At 43.8% G+C, this 25152-nt stretch overlaps 1 protein-coding gene across 2 annotated transcripts in view; it reads right to left on the bottom strand.

Annotated features, from left to right (window-relative positions):
* Nucleotides 1–24007, bottom strand: part of COL2A1 (collagen type II alpha 1 chain) — a 47499-nt gene extending 23492 nt beyond the window's left edge. Inside the window, exons 1-19 of one of the 2 annotated variants that reach the window (XM_072654503.1) lie at nt 23731–24007; nt 18945–19151; nt 17421–17437; nt 17119–17151; nt 16969–17001; nt 16810–16863; nt 16554–16655; nt 15598–15675; nt 14840–14884; nt 14685–14738; nt 13542–13595; nt 12448–12501; nt 11957–12010; nt 11751–11804; nt 11356–11400; nt 11192–11245; nt 5104–5148; nt 4655–4708; nt 1216–1314 (exon numbers count right to left, since the gene is read on the bottom strand). In XM_072654503.1, the coding sequence (XP_072510604.1) occupies nt 1216–1314; nt 4655–4708; nt 5104–5148; nt 11192–11245; nt 11356–11400; nt 11751–11804; nt 11957–12010; nt 12448–12501; nt 13542–13595; nt 14685–14738; nt 14840–14884; nt 15598–15675; nt 16554–16655; nt 16810–16863; nt 16969–17001; nt 17119–17151; nt 17421–17437; nt 18945–19151; nt 23731–23824 (1230 nt within the window). In that variant the 5' untranslated portion in view covers nt 23825–24007. The remainder of the gene's footprint in view (nt 1–1215; nt 1315–4654; nt 4709–5103; nt 5149–11191; nt 11246–11355; nt 11401–11750; nt 11805–11956; nt 12011–12447; nt 12502–13541; nt 13596–14684; nt 14739–14839; nt 14885–15597; nt 15676–16553; nt 16656–16809; nt 16864–16968; nt 17002–17118; nt 17152–17420; nt 17438–18944; nt 19152–23730) is intronic. The other variant, XM_072654504.1, reaches the window with a different exon arrangement.
* Between the last annotated feature and the right edge of the window lie 1145 nt (nt 24008–25152).

Here is a 25152-nt window from a genome sequence, read left to right on the forward strand (position 1 = left end):
GTACTTCCAGGAGAAAGGTAAGGTTGAAAAAAAGAAGGCTCCAGATAAAAATGGAGAGAATGAGTCTGGAGGGTTTGGCCGGAAGGAAAACTTCAGAGATTGTGACTCATTAGGGGGTGAAGGAATAAAGGCAATCCTATTCCATCTGATTTGCAATGAAGTGTAGGGGTGTGCAGGACAAAAGCCAGCGCATTCTTAGAACCTGGGGTAGCCTTCCTCTGGAGAAGGGAGTGAGAGGAACAGAAGCCTCGGACCCACTGAAGTAATCTATCAATCGCCAAGCATTTAGTAGGCATCTGTTGTGTGGTATGCTAAGTGATAGAGGGAATGCCAGAAAAAATGAACTCGTTTCTGACCACAGAAAGATTACGTTTTTCCAGAAACAATATGTGCAGATATAAATAAGTACAAAATAGATACAAGTTATGGGGACAGGACATTAAAAGCTAGGTGTGGGAAAGTCTCATGTAGGAGTGTTTGAACTACGATTTCAAGTAAATCAGGTCTTCTAAGAGGCAGATGTGAAGAAGAGTTCATTCCAGGCATGGGAGATGGAATGTGGTATGATGAACAAGTAGGCTAGTTTGGCCAACATGAAGAATGTAGGAAGGGGAATGATAAATAATATACCTGGAAAGGTAGGTTAAGGCTACATTACAAATACCAAACAGAGGAGTCTCCAATTGATCATTATAAAATTATTACGTAATTATCATATAGTATTTGGAAGTCATTGGCAGCTATTGAACAGAGGGGTGATGTGGTCATACCTATGCTTTAGGAAAATCACTTTGGCAGCCAAGTGGAGAATGAATTAGCAAAAGAAGAGACTTGCAGTAAAGACACCAATTAGAAGGCTATTGCAATGGTCCAGGGAAAAGGTAACAAGAGCCTGAACTAGGATGGTGGCCATATAAATGAAGGTGGATAGGATAAATGTGAGAGATATTGGGGAGGTAGAGTCTTATCCTTCCCTTACCTGCATGTTCTTCTATAAGGTAATACCTTTGCCAATAATCCCTAAGGCCTATGGAGTCCTGTTTTCTGGATTTTCTGGATAGGGCATCAGCCATAGGGAGTTAGGGAGCACAGAGGTCCTGATCTGATTTCCTGTTGTTCCCAGCAGCTTCCTCACTATCTTTCTGCACCCCTCCTCCATAGGGCCAACCTTATCCCTCCCAAGGCCATTTATGCTGGAGAGCAGTTTTCACTTACAGAGGCTCCTGCAGGCCCAGGAGACCCAGGGGTGCCAGATTCGCCTCTAGGACCTTGAGCACCTTCAGGACCACGAGCACCAGTAGGACCAGCTTCTCCCTAAAGAGTAAGAAATATAAACATTAGTAAAATGAAGGGAGCAAGAGAAGGAAACAGGTCACCAAGGTAGTAAATAAAATTTATATGCCAATTATATGCAGGTTTCAAAAATTCCAGGTCCCCTACAAACACATATACATGTTCACACATGTGTATCCAACCATGAACATATAAACATAGCTGTGTGTCTATACATGTGTCCACACATGTGTGTATACATTCACAAACAAAAGCATACACCAATGAACATTCTTGAATTTGTAGTGAGTTTCCTTAGCTTTCATCTACCTTGAGTCATTTGCTGGTTCTGAGAGGATATATTAGGCCAGGAACTATAGACTTCAGATACATAATTTTTCAAGAGGCAAAAAATTTAAAAATTCATAAAAATTGAAGCCACAAGAGGTAGGATGCCTGCTTCTCCCCCTCCACCTGCTTCATGACAAATTTCTTCTTTCTCTGAGACCCCCTGGTCATTCTAGACCAGGGCTTCTTAAACTTTTTCCACTCAAGATCCCATCAGCTCTTCTAAAATTGTGGTTCTTGACCCCATCTGGAGTCAGACCCCTTCTGCATTGTGAATAGCTTAGGAGAGTACTACGACTAGACTCAACAAAGTTGAGCTGAAGGGACTATGGACTGGGTCATTAGTCATTTAGCCTTCTCCTAATGCTATGGCTGACCTCAGAAAATCCATTTCCCCAAGGTAGAGTTAGAGTGTTTCCAATGCAGCTCAAAGTCCTAGATGAAACTGGTTTGGGGTAAAACCTGGGTGCTGGAGCAAAGACCCTCCCAGCCTAGAGGATATTACATATACCCAGGAGCAGTCTAGTCTGGGTGAATTCTCAGGCTTCAGCCAAGATCAGTCCCTGACAATCCAGTATAAAACAAACCAATTTTTCCTGTGACTTGTACTTTTTTTCCTGACAATTATAATTTTTTTTAACATGTTTGTTAAAAACAAAGTCATTCAGGAAGAGGGGGAGGGCACTGATTTGAAGAGAGGGCAAAGGCTGCTCAAGTTTCTGGGTTTGGCTTTTCCTCTTCTCAAGACTTTCTTATCTTCCTTTTACAATCATTATTTTGTAAAGGTCAAGTGCCTTCACCTTTTCTGTTCCTCTTCACAGTGGCTCTCCTTCACCTGGCTCCCAGAGCCTCAGCTACTGTCTGGTTGCCATGGAAACCCCAAGAGGGAAAAGCAACCTGATTCCACTTGACCGCATTCATCTCTTGGCCTAAACTCAGCAAGATTTTCCAGGAAATTTCACACTGGATTCTCTCCTGAGTCACAGAGACCTTTCCCTGAGCTGTAATCTCCCACTGGCCTCTATTAATCCTCTGAAGAGCTCTATTATAATGACTTTGAAAGGTTTGTTTGTTTGTTTGTTTTTTAGGGAAAGTAGGGAGGGGTTGGGAGGACATGGGGAGGGGGTAGAAATAGTGATACAAAAAACAAAAAAGTGTCAGTGAGACATTTTGAAAATATAAAGAACCATCAGGATGAGTTAGAAAAAACAATTGCTTTCAAAATAAGTATAAAATGTATAAAATATTTGGGGATCCACCTATCAAGATACATACAAGAGTTATATGAATACAATTAAAAAATAATCTTTAGAGAAATGAAGACAGATCTAAATAAATGGAGAAATATTAATTGATCACATCTGAACTGTGCCAATATGATGAAAATATAGTACTACCTAAACTGATATAATTTAGAGATTCAGTGCCATATCAATCTAACAGAGTTTGTATAAGTAGAAAAATAATAACAAAATTCATCTGGAGTAGCTAGAGGTCAAGAATCTCAAAGGAATTATTTTTTAAAAAGTGGGATGAACCAGATCTTAAACAATAAGACAATGCAATAGGCATCAACACTATTTTGGCACTGGTTAAAAATTAAAAATTTAGTCATTAGAATAAATTAGGTACATAAGATACAGAAACAATAGAACATAATGCCATAGTGTTTGATAGATGCAAGGACTTTAACTAGCGGGGTAAGAACTCATTCATTATTTGACAAAAACTGCTGAGAAGGCCAGAAAGCAATCTAGCAAAAACTGGGTTTAGACCAAGATCTCCCAATATAGATAGATAGATAGATAGATAGATAGATAGATAGATAGATAGATAGATAGATAGATATATGTGAAGCTCCAAATGAATGCATGTCCTAGAAAGAAAGAAATTTGAGGAACAAAGAAGATACTTTCACAATTATGGCTAAGGAAAGAGTTACTGGCCAAAAAAGGGGTAGACGGGATCACAGAAGAATAAATGGACAATTTTGGTTATATGAAAATGAAACATTTTTGCACAAACAAAATAGATGGAGTTAGAAGTAGAAGCTAATGAGGAAAAACGTCTTTGCAGCAAATTTCTCTGATAAAGGTCTGCTATCCAAAATATACAAGGAACTGACTCCAATTTACAAGAATGAGAGCCATTCCTTAGTAGATACATCACAAAGGAAATGAACAGGCAATTCTCAAAAGGAGAAATGCAAGCCATCAACAACCACATCCAAATTCTCCAAATCACTAATAACAAGAGAAATATAAATTAATACAACCAGAAGTTTCCATTTCATAACCATCAAACCATAAACCATTTCATAATCAAAGAGAACAAAAAACATTGGCTGTTTTTTGGAAGCCTTATGGGAGAGGACAGACACATTAATGCATTGTATTAATTTATATTTCTCTTATTATTGGTGATTTGGATTTGTGTTTGTCAAATTCTTAACGGTTTTTTTAATGGAATTTATTTTAAAAATAAACAGGATCCCATAAAAGCCATGTTTATCAATTGAGGCAGAAACAAAATGAGACTTTGGAAGAGGCAGAAGGAGAGAGAAAGGGAGGAAAGGAGAGAAGGAAGTGATGTTCACTCATTTTATTATCACTCCTTTTCCTCCTACTCTGACCTGGTCCTTTTGGCTGCTTTACTTTTTGATGCTTCTCCTAGCTCCTCTCTTAAGATTGTTGGAAAGAAAGATCTCTTCCCTTCCCCTCCTGGAGGACTATCCTCTCTCTGATCTCTCGCTTTTCCCCTCCCTCCTGTACCTCTCTGTCTGCCCTTCCTTTGCTGGAGACTGTAATTTTACCTTCAGCTGTTTATCATACTATCTTTGCTTTTTCTTCCAGCAGGTGACCCTAGAGAAATTCTTGCTTTTAATCATTCTCTAAATGGGGAGTAACAGTGGGTGGGGGCAGGGAATTGAGATTCTTGGAAGGGAAGAGGGGCTCAAAAAAACCTCTCTGGTGGGGGGAGGCAGGATTCATTGATGTTTTGGGAATTCACAGTTGTGTTGGCAGCAAAGACTTACCTTCGCTCCTGGAGCACCTGGGAATCCAGGACCACCAGAAGGACCGACAGGACCCTATGGACAAAAGAAAAGTAGTGAGTCTCTGGCTGGGAAAGGGACCAAACTCCAGAGACTCTGAGTGAGCCTCTAGCTCACCCCTCCCCCACATTAGCCTGTCTGAGCTCTACAAAAATTCTGGCCATAGTCTCCAGTTAAAGAGAACACAGCAGGCATTCAGACGCCAGTACCCTCAGGGGTCTCCAGACAGAGGTCCTCATTAAAGGCACCACTCTAAGGTCAAAGAGAACCTCTGAAACACCTCGGCCTCCATTTGCCTAGATGCAGAGTTCAAAATGAATATTTGACTCTGAACATGATCAAAAGCGAACTTTCCCAAGCCTGGGATTTCCTGACGTTCCCCGCCCCCATCACTCCCAAGAACAACAAAAAATGAGTATCAGCCCACTTACAGGGGGACCGGCTGGGCCTGGCTGACCATCATTGCCGCGAGCACCCTGGGGAAAAAAGACAGAAGGAAAAGGAAGTCGATGAGAGAAACTGTTCAATAGCCTAGAAACCCCAATAAAAAACAGACTCCCTCTTCCCCAACACTCAGACAAACATACATACGTATATACACATACAAACATACACACAAGAATTTAGGAAGTTACTAAGTTTGGAGTGTCCTAGACACCAGACCAGAAACTGGATAGTATTTGCAAATAATGCCTGTTTTCACTCAATCTGGGTTTGAGAACTTAAAGACCAAACGGCCATTTGAATTCATCCTGTCTGAGTATGAGAGTATACTGTCTGTAGATACAAGCAGTCAGGAGCCCCACTTCCAATACATCCAGGAACTATCCATGACATTGGCTCAAAAATGGACCAGGGCTCTGTGTCTTCTTATCATACTTTATCTGAATTAAATAATAAGAGAAACTGACCTTTGCATAGTGCTTTCTCTCTTATTTGACCCTTACAGCCACCCTATGGGGTTGGTGCTGTTATTATCCCCATTTTACAGATGAAAAAACTGAAGCTCAAAGTTAAATGACCTGGCTAGGCTCACACATTGCGTACCCAAGGCAGAAGTCAGTCCCAGCTCTTCCTGGCCCATGAGCAGCTGAGTCCTAGTGCTGTCAACTGACGTTCACCTAAGGGACTCCAAGGGCACCCTGACCCTCACTCACCCTGTGACACCTTGTTGCCTCAGAAGTCATCTCAGGGGAGGTATAGAGAGCTGTCCCCAACTCCTAAAGCACTTTCATTACCTACTATTGTCTGTCTGTCTGTGTTTGTCCTTCGTTTTTGAAGACCATGACATCAGAGAAAGGATGACATGACTTGCACTTGACTTTGTTTTGAGTGAGGGAGGGCTGTGCAAGGTCACCAGACTCAGTTTCCCCTCCTGAGCCTACTATTAGCGAACCCCCAAAATGGTCATACTCATCCCTGTGCTCCCTAGGGCAGTGTTGCATTGTGGAAAGAGCACTGTCATGGAAAGAGGACTCCTGGTTGCATGACTTCGTAGAAGAAACTTAACTTCTTTAATTGGAGTTCACATTTCAAATGAGGCTTAAACACAAAAGGAAAAGCTTGCCCATGACTCTTTCATGTTTCTCATAATAAAACCCAAGTTTAGGGGATTAAACAGTAGATTCTAAAGGAGATTCCATGGGGGAAGTACCCAATTGGTGTTAAAGGAGACACCAGAGGAGTTGCCTTTATGTGCTAGAGATGGGCCACTGATGCAGTAATGGGCTCTTTGAAAAAAAGATTCTCTCCCCCCTTTCTCTTTCTCCCCCATCTCTCTCTTAGGGGAGCCCCCAAAGTTTACAGCTGCTAAAACTCTGCTGAGGGGTACCCATCAACCCAAAAAATGACTAAACAATTTATAGTATATCAATGAAATGGAATATTATTGCTCCAAAGGAAATGATGAAAGGTGTGATTTCAGCGAAACCTGGGAAGACCTACATGAATCCATACAGAGTCAAGTTAGCAGAATCAAGAGGACAATGTATACAGTAACAACACCATTATAAACAAAAGCAGCTTTGAAAGACTTAAGAACTCTAATCAATGCCATGGCCAGTCATGACTCTAGAGGACCAAAGTTGAAGTATGCCATTCACCTCCTGACTGAAGGATGATGGATTCAAGATGCAGCATGGGTCCTATATATTTGTAGACGACCATTTTGGGAATTTGCTTTGCTTGATTACACATATTTAGGACAAAGGTTTTACTTTTATTTATTTTCTATTGTCCACCAATTGATGAAAGGGATGTAGGAGCGAGAGAAGATATATGCTTGTTAATTAAAATAAATAAATGAATAAATCAATAAACTTTGACCTAATAGGGACCTAATAGGGATGGAAGGCAGAAAAAAAATGAGCAGCGTCTTGATTTGTCTAATCCCGATTGAGAGAAGAATGTTCCTTGCTCAAACAGCTGGGTTACCCACTAACCAGGGAATGTTGGAAACAAGTCTTGGCCTGAAGTGTTATCCCCTGCCTTAGCTCTATTCAGCAATGTCTCTAGCAGTAACAAACAGTCCATGTTACATTTGTGCCTAAAGCTCTAGGTACCTGTATCTCCTGCAAAGTGTTTGATTAATTCAAAAAAGTCTTAGTGAGAGTTAGTCTCTAGAAGGCATCTACATAGAAGATAGTGATTAGGCAAAATCTTCAGGGTCAGTTATTCATGCCAGTTACAGCGATCAAAGGTGCCCAAAGATCATCCCCAAATGGACCAATCCTAGAAGCCTGGCTCTGGGCTACCTTTCCAATCATATCTCATGTTTCTCCCTTTCACATACTCAGGCAAACTGGCCTCCTTGCTGTTGTCCCATGTCAGCATGCCATCTCCTTCCATTGAGCCTGGAATGGGCTCCATCCTCACCTTCAGGATGACTCTTGTCATCTCCCTCTCTTCCTTCAAAGCTGAATTCTTGTGCTTCCTCCTATGGGAAGCCTTTCCTGATTCCCCTTATTGGTAGAGTCCCTGCCTTCCTCAAAGTAACCCTTGAATAACGTTGATTTATAATATCACATCTAGTCCATCCCTTTTATTTTGTTAGATGAAAAAAGTGAGGCTTCACTGACTTGCCCAAAATCACACGGGTAGCAAATATCAAAGGCAGGAGTGGAAGCCAGGTCCTCTAACTTCTATTTACTTCTATTCCTGGGGAAGAAGCCTGGTCAGCTACATAGTCTGGCTTCAAAGACAGTGTGTGACCACAAGGAGGCAGCTGCTCCAGCCTGGCATAGAGTTATCCAGAGCTCTTCCCACTATGTTAAACGGCCACTACCTCTCCCAGTAAAATGTAGGTTTTTTGTAGGACTTACTTTTCTTTTTGACCTCAAAAACTAGCATGATGCCTTGCACAGAGTAGGCACCTACAAAATATTTGTTAAATTAAACTGGATGGGATTAGAAGAAATAAGGAATGTAGTGAATGTGAGAGATCAGAAAAGAATCACCAAACCACAGAAGGGAATTGAGGATGAACCAGAGTGAGGAGGGGGGAAGTGGGTATAAATCAGAAGTGTATTATGCCAAGCATTGCCAGCACTGGCTTTTGAGTTTGAGGTTATCACGCAAATTTCAGAGTCCAAAGCACTTTTTCTTACTTAGCTTACCCAAATTCTCTAACCCAAAGGTTCACCTGGGATAAAAGGGCCAAATAATGAGAGATGTGACTTGAAAGGAAAGAAACAAGCTGAGAAGGCGGTAGTTAGAGACTGTGATGGTAAAGATAAAGTAGGGAAGAGATAAACCTTGTGACAAAGTCACATTAGAATGGTCTTCCTGGATAATTCTCTTCCTGGGACATTTTAAGCTAGACCAGACGTCCTGAATAAGAGCTCAGTGCTGAAGCATGAAGAAGAAGCCAGAGGATCTATGAAAACAGGGTTAAAATAAATAAGGTCGGGGGATAGTAATATTTTGCTATTGCCTGATCAGAGAAGCCAGATCAACCTGCCACTTGGAAAGGTTGGTAACCTCCCATGGCCCTGAGTAACTCCGGAGCAGATACCTGTGGGCTCAGAGAGATCAGGGCAGTAATTGTGGAATTAGTGCATGGAAACTAAACTCCTGCTTGGGAAAGGCTGGGACTTCTATTTATTTCTATTCCTGGGGAAGAAACCTGGCCTACTACGTAGTTTGGCTCCAAGGAGAGTGTGTGACCACAGGGAGGCAGATGCTCCAGCTTGGCATAGCCCTGGAGCTCGAGGTCCAACGTTCAAGAAAGCGTCAGCCTTCAAGGGCTTCCCTCTCTATTCTGCCATAGCCCCAGCAACAGTGATATGGCCCACACCATCACCTCTCAGCCTGTGAGATAGTCAGTATGGGGAAGCAGAATGAAGTAGCATCAGTGGGTATACAGTCAGAGAAGCCAGAACTAAAGCTGTAATGTGACATCCTGATGTGCTATAAGAATAGGAAGCCAAAAGAGGGGACTGGCTCTTTTTCTGGGCCAGTGGAGACAGGGAGAGAAGGGGGACGAAATGTCCAGTAAGTACCCTCTTCATCTATTCACAGGGCATAATACCATCTTCACTTGAGGTCTTCTAAAAAGCAATCCCTTGTACGCTTTAATAGTACAAGCTGGGATCCTGGTAATTGGCAGGAATGGCAATGCTTCTTGGCTAGGGCCAAATAGTCTCTAATCCTTCTCATACAAAGTGATACTGCTCCAGAGCATGCCCTTTGGCAACTCTTGCTAATGAACAAGGGTCATGCCCAGTTGTTTTACTGATGTGCTTTGAAGGGGCAATTTTCCCTATACAAATGTATAGTCAGCAGCACCACTATGTGCTGGTGACTGTTTTAGCCACTGCTCAGAGAAATGTAGAAATTCCTCTCCTGCCCAGCATGCTGAAATCCCTTAGCTTGAGGATGGAAGTATACTCAGTTTAAGGGATCTTTTTAAAGCACCATTTTCATCATATTAAGAACCCCTGGCAAACACTTAAGGTGGTCCCCTATTGTGTATTACATCAAAGCTGAGCTCCTCATTCTTAAATAAGGCCCTCCCTCAACTGATCCTCCCATGTCTACCCAATCTCACCTCTCTTTACTTTCCAACACACACCCAAGGGGGCTTCCTTGCCTTTATGATTCTATCCTCCTCTTGCCCATATGCAATTATTAAAATACAAATTCTAAAATCCCCTCAAAAGCCCAACGCCAAGCATATAGTAAATGCTTAATGAATGTTTTTTCATTCATTAATTCAAGTTTCATACCCCTTTTTGTCTTTTGCCAGTGAGTGAACGTTTTGCCGAGTACTATCTTTGCATGATTTATTTTGAATTTCATTATCTTGTCCTGGCTTTTGTATTCTGGTTATCTCATGCACTTATATTTGTAACAATAATAACTCAACTTTATATAGTTTAGATGCTAAAAGTTTGTATAATTTGCATACAGTTATAAGGCATGTTACATAATTATCTCATTTGCCTTCTAAGAAAAGAGACTGAAATTCCTTGAGGAATACTATGGAAATAACAAAGCATGCAATAAGTACTTATTAAATGAATGGGCAGAGATGCCTTCTTCTCTTTCTTCTACTGTGGTATCTACATTAATCTGAACCTTAGTTTCCTCATCTATAAAATGAGGACAATAATAGCACTCCCCACCTCACAGAGTTGCTGCATGGGAAGTCCTTTGTAAACCCAAAGTCATTATATAAATATGATCTAATGTTATAATATGTAATTGGACTGGGTGACTACTAAGATCTCTTCCAACTCTACAGCCTATGAAATACTTGAGGAGTAAGACAAACAAAGGCAATCATCAATCCCAGGGTGGCAGATGGCAGAGCCACATTCAAATGAAAGATCAAGCAAGATGTAAAAGCGCCTTGCACACCTTCAAAGCACCATATAGACATGATCCATCAGTTAACAGTATCATTCAACCAGAATCACTATTCTGTGAGTAGAATCATTTGAGCCTAGGACATCCAAACATCTTTCCCCTTCCTTGCCAAAGTATCTGTACTACTACTAGAATTCCTTATGTTCCTCTGAAGCTGTCTGTGCAAAGTGAACACAGCATGGCAAGATTATGCCACCAGCTGGTATGTGTCTGCCAACACCAAACTGATTTGTCTCAGGTCCTCTAAAACACTGTAGCCCTTGCCTAGGAAACTCAGGGGAAGGAGTAATGTACCATAAATAAAGGAGAGGACTTAAAATAAGCTATAAAATTAGAGAAGAAGGGATCACCTGGGTGAGGAATACTAAATGGTAAAGAAAAGTGAAGAAAAAGTTTTCTTTCTGATTCTCTCTGGAAACTGGAATTTGGAAAATTCTTATCAGGATGCATTTAGTTAAAGTAGAGATTTCCCTTGCCTGAGCTCAGAATTAACACACCTGGTTCAGTGGAGGATGTGGGACCTTTGCAAAGGGCTAAGTGAAATGATCGAGGGGCACTCTGTCCTCCAGAGTAGTAGCCAACCCAAGGCTAGGCCCAGGTACTACTGCCCACCCCAGACCCTTGAGGCAGGAGATGTGACTCCACACTTACTGCAGCACCAGGAGGGCCATTCCGTCCTCTCTCACCAGGTAGACCTCGGGGACCCTGGGATAGAACAAGAGCAAATGTAAAAATTCTTGATTTTTCTCAAGGTGTATTCAGGTGCCAGGAAAAGCCTGGCTCCAGAGCTGTTGAAAAGTGAAACCTCTACTCACCATAGGACCAGGAGAACCATTTTCACCAGGAGATCCACCTTCACCCTGGGGAAAAAAAGCAACAAGTTAGCATGTGTGAACTTATTCCCTAGGGAGTAAAAACAGTGTCTGTACAACCAGTCTTCTAAGCACAAACACTCCTAGATTAACATCCCAGATTGAGAAAGTTCCCTATGCTCTTTCCTGGGAGCACCCAGGCCTACTGAATCTCCACCAGGAAAAAGGAACGGAAATTAAGTTAATACAGACCATCAACAAAAGCTGTCTACAGAGTATGAAATGGTCTATTAGTGTTTCTTCCCTGCAGTAAATTCTAGATTGGTAGAATTTTTCTTACTGAAGGAAAAGTTCCCTCTCAAAGCACCTATGTTCTATGTGTCTTCTTAGCTCCTTACCTTAGCACCAGGAGCACCAGCTTCTCCCTTGGCTCCATCTAAGCCTGGGTAACCCTAGAGAATGAGAGAGGAAATTCAGTCATTCCTACAAAACATGGAGACATTACTACCTCTATATCCCTACTTCACCCCAATCCTTCCTTTCCTCCCAGCTACCCCACCATGATGTATGACTACCCTCCTCCCCGGTTATGAAAAATACTTACTCTGTGACCTTTGACACCAGGAAGACCAGGAGTACCTGGGAAACCACGAGCTCCCTGCAAACCAAAAATAAAATGTAAAGCAACAGAGAGGCACTAGGTGGTGGAAACTCTGTCTCTTGGACAGTACTTTGAGGAAATGGTGAAAAGTCTAATGAAAGCAATCAGGACACATAAAGCCCAGAATGTGGACTTCATGGGTTTTTAACTCCAGATCCACGTCTATGATTGTGTCCCTTCCCCACTATGTAACTTGGTTTTATCAAAAAGAGAGAGTAGCGTTTCCTACCACTAAGAGTTTTAGTAAAACATAAGGGAAAGTACTGTTTCACTGCTGGGTTGGGAGAATTATAAATATTTCTAAGCAATTCTTCCTAAGTGAGTGCTTACTTTGTATAAATGAACTAACTGAAGTAGGGTCTTAGGAGTGAAAATCTTTATTCCATTTTAAGGAAAAAGCTAGTATTGGGGATGCAGAAAGTTAGCAGACTTACCTGAGGACCTGGAAGACCACGTTCACCAGATTTTCCTGGTTTTCCAGCTTCACCCTGAGGAGAGCAAGAATTGCCACTAAGCTCACTTCAGAACAATACCATGGCCACTCTTGGACCCTCAGAGTGGCACCTTTTATTTCTAATCCCATGCATCTTCAAAGACTAGAGAATTTTTCTACCTAGTTGCTGACCCATTTTTTTTAATCTCTCAAACTCTTCTTTAGAACTTACTACTCCTCTGCACCCATCCAAAGAAAAAATTGTTTTCCATTTGCCAACTGCTTCACCGATGAGCAAATTCCCAATGTTCTTATCCTGTGATTTCCTCCAATGTCTCTGTCACCCAATAAGATCTATTTTAAACTATTACGGCTGAGTCTGCCCAGACCATGCCTACTTCTCTATCCCTATTACCCCAGGTACATGAATTCAACTTTGAGAAATATTACATATACTGGAAACTACTCATCTCTCTGTAATGAACACTAGTTAGATTTAAGTGATAACATATATACAACTCTTTCCTTTTTCATTAGTTATGAATTATAAATTATGCATTGGTCTATTTTCCAACTCATTTAAATAAAAACAGTTTAGCTCTCTTGGACATTTCGGTTACTGTTTATCTTTCTCTACATATTTTTTTCTTTGTGTTTTTTCTATCCCTGCTTTTATTTTTCAGATCTTTTTCTATCATTTCTTGGGCTACTGACCAGCATTTTTCTTTCCACCGCATCTGGAGCAACAGCCTATGAAAGCCTTAGTTCCCTTCTCGGTAAAATCAGGACATGGAACTAGATGACCTCAGATCCTTCCTAGTCCTCACTCTGTGACTCCATCATCCCATGAACTCCCATAGAGTACAGTCATCACTGACTAGGGCTTCACAATTTGAGTCTTTCTCCTCACTGGAGGTGGGGTTAAACAATTCCTTTCCTAAAGTAGGGAGGTTTCCTTCCCTTCTAATCATTCAACATTCAACAAAATGGTGATTCTTTTATACTAAGAACCACATCAAACAAGAATCTCCATACTTTTCAACCTCCTCTTCCAACCTTCTGCCTCTCAAAATAGCAGTTTTATTTCATACTCACATCATCACCAGGTTTTCCAGGGGGACCAGGAGGACCTCGGGGACCCATAGGGCCCTAGAAACAAAGAGAGATAATATCCTGAGCTTAGTCAGTTGACAAATACCTCCCACAATTCAATGGGCAACAGCCAGGGCTTTTAAACAGTCTGACTACCACTGTCAGGAGGAAGGCTTGGAAAAACTTTCCCTGCCTCCCCTCTTAAACAAATGTTATTGTCCTGGAAAACAGTAGGAGAGAACTATACAAAATTGCCTCCCTGTGGGCAGATGCTGAGAATGAAGGTTCTTCTAGGAAGCTCAGAAACTTCTGAGGGTTATGGGAATTATCACAAACCTAACTGATAGGTCCCAAGAAGAGTGGGGACCATATTCATGGCATATAACTCTGAGGTGTAGCCCCATTATACTGGGGCTGAGTCAGGGTTGGGTGAGGAAAGGGTGGAAACTCCTTTGGTCATGTAATGGGACCTGTGCACAGGGCACCCAGTTTCATAAAGAGAAGAATATTAAGAAAAAATCTAGGTTGCTAAGATTTCATTCCTGGGAGTCAGGAGAGAGAAATGTGATCACATCTCTTTAGAAATTAGCCCTTCCCTTATCTCATTTACTAGTCCCAAATCCTTCGAAAAGTAATTACAATGGGTGATTTTTAAGGTAATTAATTTCCTTTGCGTTTGCTCAGTGTCAGCAGTAAGGGTTTGCTGGCCCTGCTTCCTCATTCTAGATCTGCTCTAGAAGTAGAGATCAGAGAAGCATCATATTCTCTTTGCTTGAGTGTCTTTAACCTGAAGATTTCAAATATGGATTATTGACTTTGGTGATCCTGTAGGGTATACTTTTAAAAATCTATTCCCTGGGATTCTTTTAGACAGCTAGGTGGCTCAGTGGTTTCCAAAATTTCAGGTTTCAGCCTGCCAAGCAATGTGTGGCAATTTTGTCTTGTCACTGTAATGGGATATCTTAGGCTAGCAATAGTGACCCAAGAAAGATAATGCTGTGATAACATTCCTGGGTGGTCCCTGCCAGCCTTCTCTGATGGGAGTGAAATGAGTGTAGGCCCCAAAGTTGTTGGTGGTTGGGGTAACAGTGTTATGTTGTATGGATATTCCCAGGGGAAGGGGAATAGCCACATCTGGATACTTACAGAGACTCCAGGTTCTCCTGGTTCACCAGGATTGCCTTGAAATCCTTGAGGGCCCTAAAACAGAAAGTCAGTTAGCCACTCATAGCAAGAAGATTACAGAAAGAATTGAAAAACCGTCTAAAAGCATTTAAAATCAGGGCTGTCACTATACTCACAGGTGCGCCAGAGGGGCCAGGGGGTCCTCTTGGTCCCATGGGGCCCTGCATTGGAACACAAAACAAGGACCCTTAACAGGAGATGCCTAACCACCATCGTCCAGTGTTCTGTATCCAAGCCAAAAAGCCCAGACAAGAAACAACAGGGTAATTCTACAGTGGAAGAAGGACCTACAGGGGCTGTCCACTGTCAGCCACCTCTTTCATATGGCCTCCTTCCCTACACATTCACCTATTTTTATTCATAGAGGCCATTCAGAAAGAGAATCCAGCCTGACTTTCTCCTGGAAAGCAGCCTTGTTTACTAAAGTTTCTGAGTTTCATTTAGCATGTGCCAAGTAAAGCCACAGGGCTGAAATTTCCTGCTGAAAATCTTGTGGGATCCTGAGGAACAGTAGCCGCTGTCTACATTCTCCAGTCCTCCCTCCAAAAGCAACAGAGGTTAGCCCTTAAACAAATCAGCCTATATGACTCCACACACGCACCCCTCCTCCCCATCCAACCACTACCATCATCAACACCACCTCCCAACCCCCTGCGGTAATTCATTTAAACTACTTGGCATATGACAGCGTGCACTCAAAGAAGAAAGACTAATACCAAACATTTAAGTCAGCTCTCTGCTAAGTAACGGAGAGTGACGTTACTGTAAGCAGGGATTTTTTCTGATGGAAGTAGTCAGGTTCTCTGGTGCTAAGATAGTCAGTCCCCTTCATTGATGGATCCTTTCAATTTGAGATAACTTCTGCCTTCCTTACCATTGGTCCTTGCATCACTCCCATCTGAGCACCTCCAGCTTTCTCATCAAACCCTCCTGCCATCTGAGCAGCGAAATTCTGCAAACAAACTCGATAGCATTAGGAACTCAAAGAAAACTCTTGGATTTCTTCATTTTATCGGGTGTATTATTTCTTAAAAGGGATGAGATCTGTTAGATTAAACTCCAGCTAGTACACAGTATCTGTTGAGGATAGAAAGAGTTGGAAATGCCTTTTAAATCATCTTGCTGTCACCATACTCTTTGCCTTTTCGATATTACTTCAATTCCTTCACTATGTTCACTCGATTTTATGAAAAAGTTAACCAAGTTTTTAAAAATTATCAAATAATTGTGTGTTTAATAACAGTCATTGCTAAACATAAGAAAAAGCTGTTTATGTGATTTAAGAGTCCAATAATCAACCAGTGCTCTGAGGGAAATCCAGATCACCAGGCTCCATGGACTTTGGTAATGGATGAGGGAGGTCTCTATGTACTTATTTAAGGTTAATTTTGCTTAAATTCATCAAATATCCAAACTATAAAATTATGTAATTAGTCAATTCTAAGATTTTTTTCCCCAGCAACATGAATCCAACTAACAGGGAAAGTATTTGGCATATGACAGGGACAGATATCCTGCAGGGGATACTGGTCACTGTTTTCCCCCTTAATCCAAAATCAATTTGTCACACAACTCTGAGGTTCAATGGTAAATTCTTCCCCACTGAAAACCCTAGTGCTCAGCTAGATCAGGCAGTCTTTAGCTCCCCTGCCTCACACTAAATAAAGGCAATATTGTGCTAAATCATAGTCTGGAGGGTCTAGAGAGGTTGTATAATGAGTCTAATTACTACTGGAAAACCCTGGGAGCCAGCCAGATCAATAGGTACACCAATGAGAATATACATTCAGGGGTCAGTTTTCTGAAAGACAGTAAAATAAATATACTCACTCCACCAAGGCCAGGAGGGCCAGGAGGTCCTGGAGGACCAGGGGGTCCAGGATTACCAGGGGTACCAGGTTCACCATCTCTACCACGAGGTCCAGGAGCACCCTTGGCATAAAGATAAAGGCATTAGTGTTCAGTGACATGGGCCCAGTAACCACCTGACCACAGCTTGCCCTTGAGGAAGTAGCCAGACATGTGGTGAGACCACAGAAGGAACAGGGAGGCAATGAGGCTCAATGGATGGTCTTTCTTCATTTACCTTTTCCCCTTTGTCACCACGGTCACCTCGGGGTCCTTGTTCGCCTGCAGGTCCCTGAAAGAGAAGGAAACAGTGAGATAACATCCAAGGCACTGCAAGTGACTCATACTCAGTTAGGGCAAGGGCTAAAGATGATTGATTTCTCTATTTTTTTCTCACCTGTGGGCCAGGGGGTCCTTTGGGTCCTACAACCTGTATAAAAGAAAGGAACCCAGAGCCATTAGTTAGAAAAAGCACATACAGGCCCCTCCTAAAACAGGTGGCCCTGAGAAACAAGGCCTTTTATATGGAGAAAAACTGATAACTTACATCTTTGATATCTCCAGGCTCCCCTTTCTGTCCCTGTAATGCAAAATATTCCCTAGGTTAGACAGTTGGCGGTAAGTCTACCCTAGTCGAGTAAATCTATAGACACTTGTACTACAGGGACCCCACCAAACAGGAACCCAAGCAAGTTTACTGTGATCAAAGCACCTCTGATTTCGGAGGTGGGAGCTTGCTGTACTGCATGAGAGATACTTTCTAAAGAACATACAAATAGAACAAGTACAATAGCTCTCTGAAAATATAAGCAAAATTGCTGATAAAAACAAACAAAAAAGCAATCTTACCTTTGGTCCCAGATGCCCTATTTAGAAAGGGAAAAAAATGGGAGAATATAAGTATTATGAGATGACTCGATAAAACTTCTTATTACACACATGATTACCCTTCAGAGGACACAAAACAGGAAAGAAGATACAGCAAAGGATTCAATGGGGAGGGGAGAAATTTGCTGAGAAAATAACTATGTGTGATTCCTACACACAGAACTGTCAGGATGTTCAGACTCTGGGTGCCATGTGGCTCGATGTGGAAATGTCTCTAGGTTTCTCGAACAGAATAAGCAAAGTGAGATAGTGGTGCAGCAACAAGGGGAAGAGTGAATCAGCCACAAAGAAAGGAAACACTCGAGATAGGAGGATTGGTTCAGTCTAATTTTGCTTCCCACCCCCTCCCCCAACCTTCCCAAGCTAAAGATTACTTAGAAAGCCTTACTTTAGAGAGGTGCCTGTCTCCTCCAAGCAAGCACAGCAAAGAGCAAAATGCAAATGTTACAAAAAAGCATTTCAGCATGATCCCAAATTACAATCTCCCAATTATTTTTCCCCAGTAAAATAAGTAACCAGCAAGCAACGCTTCACTCACACTGACCACCTCCAAAACAATTTGGAAATTTGGGCCATTAAAATTAGTTCTCAGTTCAGTCAGTGTAGGTAAAGTGTTACAGAAAGACAACTTCTTGCTTCTCCATCACCTCTGTTTCTTATAAACTAAGCTGCACTAGTGATGGTAGGGAAACCAATGGAGGAGCCACCAAGAAATTTGTACTTTGTTTCCCTTGTAAAAATGGAGCAGATCGGTGAGTAAATATGAGTATGGGGAGGGAGGAAGGGAGAGGAAGGGGAAGAAGATGCCTTAACATCATCCCTAGACACTAAAAAGAATTGTCTGAGACCTCACACCACATAGGTCTAGAGAGTCACAGCCCCACCCTACACACAGGACTTCTGTAACCTGGTTCATACTTCACCTAGTTACACGTCCTTGATTGGTAGACAAGCACATGTAAAGGGGGAAAAATCATTCAAGCTCTTTACTTAAAAAGAGAGAAACTGCCCTTTCTGTCTCCTCACTGGCCAACAGATGATTTCTTCCCCAGTCCAGTGACTGTGTATTTGAAGGGGCTTCTCTGAGTAATGGTGTGTGTGTGACTGAGGAAGACTTGATTCGTGGCTTGGCTAAAGAGCTTTTGATCTTCTTTGTGGATATGGTAATTACTAGATCTCTTGAGAGGGTATTAGATGGACTGCAAGCTGACTAAACTAAGCTTCAGTGCCACCAGTAACTATCTGGTAGTAAAGAGAGGGGCAGGGAGAGAGAAAACCCCTTTGCTGTCTCGGATTCCCTCTCAACTAGCAGAGGAGTGGTCCCAAGGGTCTTGGGTAAGCAAGAAGTGGCCTTTCTTCTCAGTCCCAGCTGCTGGAGTCCCATGGATTGGCCCTACGTTCTGGCTCTGGTCCCCATCCATGGGAAAGCTTTTGCTCTGACTGCAAGTAATTTATTTATGAAACAAGAAATAAATAAATTACGACCACTGGCGGTAGGTGGGTCAGTTGGGCAGGTGGGGCAGCACTCTCCAAAGGAGATCTCAGGGTGGAGACAGTCTTTCATGTCTTCACAGATTACTTCATCGCACAGGACAGTCCCAGTGTCACACACACAGATTCGGCAAGGCTCAGGTTTCCACACATCCTTATCATTATACCTCTGCCCCTCATGAACACAGCTGTTTGCATTTTCTGTACCAAAGGGAGGAGGGTAAGAGTATGGAAGAAAGTAGGAGTCATGGGTGAGAAAGAGGAAAGTCAGAAAAGAAAAGGAGAAATAGAGTTATAATGTTGGCATTGGTTGCAGCAGTCATTACAATTCAAAAAGTCAAATATAAATTCAGGTCTTCAAAATAAATTCAGTGTCAGTAAAGACCACTTTTTCAAATCTCTGAGACATCTAAGAAGTGGAATATAAAGGATTTATTATTTCCCCTCAAAGATAGTCACCAATGAAATATCCAGGCCCAGTAATGCAGCTGACAGAAGGGAGGTTAGTAGAGTTGGCTACATGGCATGTTTTCTGCAGTTTCTCAGCCCTTTGGGAATGGTTGCTCTTGGGAGTAGGCTGTTAAGGTTCACAAGCGGATACTCGCCTGAATTCCTCCCTTCCCTGGTAGATGAGCTACAAAAAGGGCAGAGTGGGGGAGGCAAGAGGAAGAAACTATGACTCCAGTGAGACCTCCAGGATTGGCATTTCTTTGAAGTAATTTACACAGGAGAAATGGAGAGTGGGGTAGTTCTCACACAAACAGTGAGAAATGTTTGGTTTATCCTACCTTTTGCCTGAGTTTTACTGGGTTGGCTAACCACATATGACCTCAAAGGCATTCTGTTGAATCTGTCAGAGCTTTTACCCACAAAATAAAGTAACAGTCTCCAATATTAGATACCTATTAAAGGACTAGGTCTGGGGGCAGGGGGGTGGGGGGGGGGAGTAGAGATGCTCAGAACTGCCTTGTAATGTGTTAGGATTATGACAGCTGTGTGGAGTTAAAGAGTCATAGAGCAAAAGTTCTCATTCCCATGTTAAGATACACATGATCTAAGTGTCGGACACACATACCTTTCCCAAACAGCAAGGATTATGTCTTAAATATATTTGTATTCTCCTCTCAGTGACCAGAACAATGCTTTGTACATCATAATAGCTTCTTTTAAAAGTCCTTGTGGAATAAATGAATGAATGAATGCAGAATCGTCTGTGTTCCTAATGCCTCACTTAGCTGTGTCCTTAGAGAGAGCCAACTTCCATTTCCACAACATTCAGCTCCCCAGCTGCTAGGAAGGGCACAGATTGCCTGGTCATGTCAAGTCTAGACAATCCAGTCCCTACTGCCCAAAAAGGCCAAGGGAACAGAGTAAGGATGAGTCTTGCTTACTGTCCCATCCCATCTGGAATTGGTGTTGCAAAGGAGCCCTTTGTTGACAAGGAAACGGAGCATACTGTGCCAAAGAGCCGGCTGCATTGGCAGCATGTGCTCAGGAGATCTCAGAGCTGGTTTTCTCATCAAAAACCTGAAAGTAGGGGCATCAAGGACTGAATAATAAGGGAGACTTTTAAAGCAAAGGACAGAAAGGAGACCAACCTACTCACTGCTCTGGAAGAGACAGTGTTACCATTTGAATATAAAGGGATTTTTATTTTTCCATTTTCCACAGGGGAAATAATCCTAGTCCAGAATTATAATATTGATAGAGTAAGCAAATCCTGATGCTATGCAGAAGCTGCTTGGGAAAATTCAGCTGTTAAGGGAAATCTAGAATGCAGCTTGCTGGTGTTGATGTGTTCACCTTTGGTGACTCAGAGACTTGACCCAGGTGGGGACAGGGTTGACTGGATACCTGTAAGGAAAGCTGGAAAGCTCTAGGGGAAATAGCCTCCTATGCTCTTGACATTCCTCCTGTGGGGATCACTGGGACCTGGCCTCAGGAAGCATAGAAGGGTGAGGAGCTGAGCAGAAGCCAGAAACTGGACAACTGTGTCAGGTATGACGGTAGGTAAATTATGAAAAGGAAAGCCAGAGTGATTATCTATGACTGAAACTTGTGCAAGTGTGCTTCTGTACAAATACTGCTGCTTTAAGATCCAGTCAATGTAGTAACTGGATAACTTAGGTGTGGACAGAGGAGCTCGGCACCATTAATCGGCATAATTACTGTTAATAAACGGCTGGTGATAGCATCACAATGGGCCCCTATAAGGTTACCCTAATTATAGCCGTACTGTATGTTACCCTTTGTGGGAGCCCTATAAAAAGCTACCTCTTTCTGGGAATTGTTTGCCTTTGCCATCCAGAGAAGGACTGGAGCCCCTACGGTAGCGGCTGGGAGGTGGGGGAGGGGGGCATTGTGCTAAGGGTGGGAGCCTGGGGGAGCCCACCGGACCTCTCCTCTCATGAATGAGCCTTTTCTGAGCTCACACAGAGCCTGATTCACAGGTCTCTGCGAGGAACCAGTTTAAAATAAATACGGGCAGCATTTCAACTCCATCTGGAACCCATCGCTGCCAATCTCCCAAATGCAAACAAACCTTCACAAAAGGGGATTGAGGTCTCTAGCTTGAACTGAAGAGAGCTTTCAGAGGCGCAGACTCTGAAATGCAGATGTGGGTCAAAGACACCGGAGCCAAAAACACTTCAATCCCTTGGGGAGGCATTAGCGATCTCTAGGTTTCTAACATTTTTTGACGTCTCTCTAGGCTGCGCCTGTTCCCCACGTCACATCTTTGGGACCAGGGGGAGCAGCGGAAAATCAGCCAGGACACGCGGGCAGGGCAGCCTCTCTGGGGCAACATTACCTAAACTGCCTTCTGGGAGGAGCCACCGAAGTTCTGGGCACAACCAGGCACCTCCGAAATTAATTCCTGGGAACCAAGAGGCAGCAGTGAAAGCCCTTTGCCACTTTAGAAAGCGATTCAAGATACTGGATGGAGGACTTTAGATGGGGAAGGGTTTTTGTTTTTCTGGCGGCGGGGATGGGGGTGGAGGGTCGGGATTCTCAAAGACTGGATCGAATGCACAGCTGATTCAGAGACCGGTAGTTAGGGCAGTTTGAGAAAAGAGAATTTGAGGTTGAGAAAGTGTCAATTCGGTGGCCAGGCAAAGATAAGACCATAATTTACTCAGACTGCGAGTAGAAAATGCCACATCACTGGACTGCCTCGTATATCCCCTGATCTATCCTCCCAAGTGCCCCTGATGGCGAGCACTTCTGTGGCCACTCCAGCTCTCCCTGGCAAGCTAGCCCAGCTAATGAATGGAAACTCCGTCTGAGTGCCGGGCGACGGCATTCCACATCGTTTCTGGAATCCTCGCCTGCTTTCAGGGAAGAGGGAGAGTGCCTCGTCAGGAGAGTGACTTTTTCCCCCTTTAAAAGTTTTCCCTCTAAGATTGATTTACAATCTGTAACATACAAAGAAGGGGGCAGGCATCCCAGCTATAGGAAACGTGCCCAAACACGTGGAGAAAAAAAATATGAAAAGAAAAAAATCCTTTCTACCTAATAAACTTTCCAGGCTTCATTTGTCCTGACTAAAATCCCAGACTGGGGAACCTTTCCGAAGAGGGTTGCAGGAAGGATGCGGGCGATCCGTGCTTAGATTTGGGCTATAAACCTTGAGACCCTTAGTTACATGGAGATGAAAGATTTATAGACACAATCAACTGGCCTTCCCTTCCACCACCCCCTGATACTGTGATGTGTAGAGTTCCATAACTGTACCAAAGTAGTTCTTTGTATGGCACCCCCACCTCCAGCCTAGGAAAGGGGGGATGGCTATTTTAACGGGTGTTTGGAGTAAATTGCCTGGTGAGTCTGGAATGCTTTCTACCCTTCAGGTGGCCTCCAGAGAGAGAGAGAGAGAGAGGCGGATAGAGAGAGAGAGACAGGGAGAGGGAGAGAGGGAGGGAGAGGGAGAGGGAGAGAGAGAGAGAGAGAGAGAGAGAGAGAGAGAGAGAGAGAGAGAGAGAGAGAGAGAGAGAGAGAGAAAGAGAGAGAGAGAGAGAGAGAGAGAGATCCATGGGATGCAGCAGGAAAGTGGCTTAAGATTGCCTTTGGGTCCCAACTGCACCTTGTTAAGAGTAATGGCAAGGAAGACAGGGTAAGGTCTCTAAAAGCCCCACAAAAATCTTTCTTTGTGGCAAGTCTATCTCAAAGTATCCTCTTTGTCTAGTTCCCCTTTGAACCCCCACCCCCACCAGACCATGGAAGTTAACCCCTTGGCTCCTGGCTGCTTTGTCAACCAACAGGCACAGACCATCCTTCTCCTCCATAGATAGATGGGCTGTGACCCGTTTGCTGACCTCTGACTGTTCAGGCGAGGAGTGTGAGGCGCCTGAACGAATGTTAGTGTGGATATCTGAGGGGAAGAAGAGAGAGACATAGAGACACAGAGAAAGAGACAAGAAAGAGACAGAAACAGAGAGACAGAGGAAGAGAGAGAAAATCTGAATTTATAAACCCTCTCGGAAAACCTTTTTTTCATTGAATAACCCTAAAGGATTTAAGGACATACCCGTGACTCTACCGACATCAGCTGTAATAGACACCCCCGCAGAGTATCTTCACCCCAGCTTTAGAGAAGAGACATTAAGAGAAGGCTACAATCTGGTGAGAGGGCCCTGGGTCCCTGATCCCCTTCAGGCCCCCGGAGCATATCACTTGCTACCATATCACCTGCTGGTAGAGAGAAATGACCAGCGGGCTCCAGGAGGACCCTCGTCGCGCTGGGACGATGCTACGAGAAAAAGTAAGGAAAAGAGAGACTTACGGACATCCACGTCCTGACTCCGGACAGCAGCTATCAGCAGCACCTGGGCAGTGACCAGAAGCAGCAGAGTCCTTGGATCCCCCAGGTGAAACATGACTAACCCGGGACCCCTCTGCCGAGGAGGATGAAGGAGGCGGCGGAGGAAGGTGCTGGTCCCGGTTTCTACCGCGCCCTCATGCAGCCGGCCCCTCTGGAAAAGGACAAGCAGGAGGGAGTCCCAAGCAGCCTTGCAGGACTCTGCACCTAGCACCCGCTTGCGGCTCCCGTTATATGCGCTCTGCCCCTCCCGGGAGCCAGCGGATAAGCCGAGAGCACGGGCCACCCCCCTTACCCCCAGCAGCGCTGTAACCTGAGCTTCTTCCCCCGACCCCTCCCCCTGCCCCATACCAGGCTCTGGGCCAAAGCATTCCTCCCACCCTGCCCCTCATTTTACACCTGCCCCTCTCTAGAGCACCTCTCTTCAACACCCCCTCTGCCTCCCTCTCCTAGGATGCCCCCAATTGAGGAGAGAGGAAAGAGAGTCACATTGGACGCCCCCCACCCCTGTTCTCCCCGAGGAATGCAAAGCGCCCCCCTACCTCCACAAGCAGGAGAGGAGGCTGCCAGGAGGAGGGGGTGTCTCTGGCCCCTCCCTTCGGAGCTCTGCCCAGGGAGCAGGAGAGGGAGGGAAGTGTTTGCAGAGGAGAGGGCACCGAGCCCTGGATGGAGGAGGGAAGGAGGGAGGAAGCCCAGCAAGCAGAAAAGAGACAGGGACCTTCAGGTGTGGGCAGGCAGGGGGCAGCGGGGAGCCGTTATGGAAATCTGGAATTTAAGGCCACTGAGGCAGGGAAGACGGGGCTAAATCCTTAGGACTTTCCCCCTATCCAAACTCTTTCCCCATGTCCCTCTCTTCCGGAGGTCCCTAGCCATGGGATCTGACCATGTGAATCAGGGAGAGTAAGAGAGAATGCTTCTTCACTTGTGCATCTGGCTAGGGGATGGCAGAGTAAGCTTAAAACACTGGATGCACCTCCATCAGCAAAGGGAAGGAAAGGGAAAGGATGTGTTGCTGAAAGAGAAGACCAGTGTAAAGGATAGTGACTAGGAAGAGGGAGAAGTAGATGGATAATCAAGGAGCCCTGGACCAGAAGGAAAGGCTCTGAATCTGAAGACTGGATGGCTTGGGGATCAAGTGATCCTTTGTTCTAGAAAGAATCTTGTGCCCTTCTGTCAGATATTAAGTCAATGAAACTTGGCAGGAGATTTGAGAGCATTCTGAAAACTGGAATCTGAAGGTGGGTGGCTCCCCAAAGGCAATCTTGGGACACAGTTATCTTGGCCCAGGTTATGATGGAGGCAGATCCAACTAGAATAAGGTATGGAGAACAGAAGGAAAGGGTCTCAGTTTCCAAAAAGCTTTCCTTCTCTTCCCTTCTATTCTTG

The sequence above is a fragment of the Notamacropus eugenii genome, chromosome 3 (genome assembly GCF_028372415.1).
Source record: "Notamacropus eugenii isolate mMacEug1 chromosome 3, mMacEug1.pri_v2, whole genome shotgun sequence".
Taxonomy (NCBI): domain Eukaryota; kingdom Metazoa; phylum Chordata; class Mammalia; order Diprotodontia; family Macropodidae; genus Notamacropus; species Notamacropus eugenii.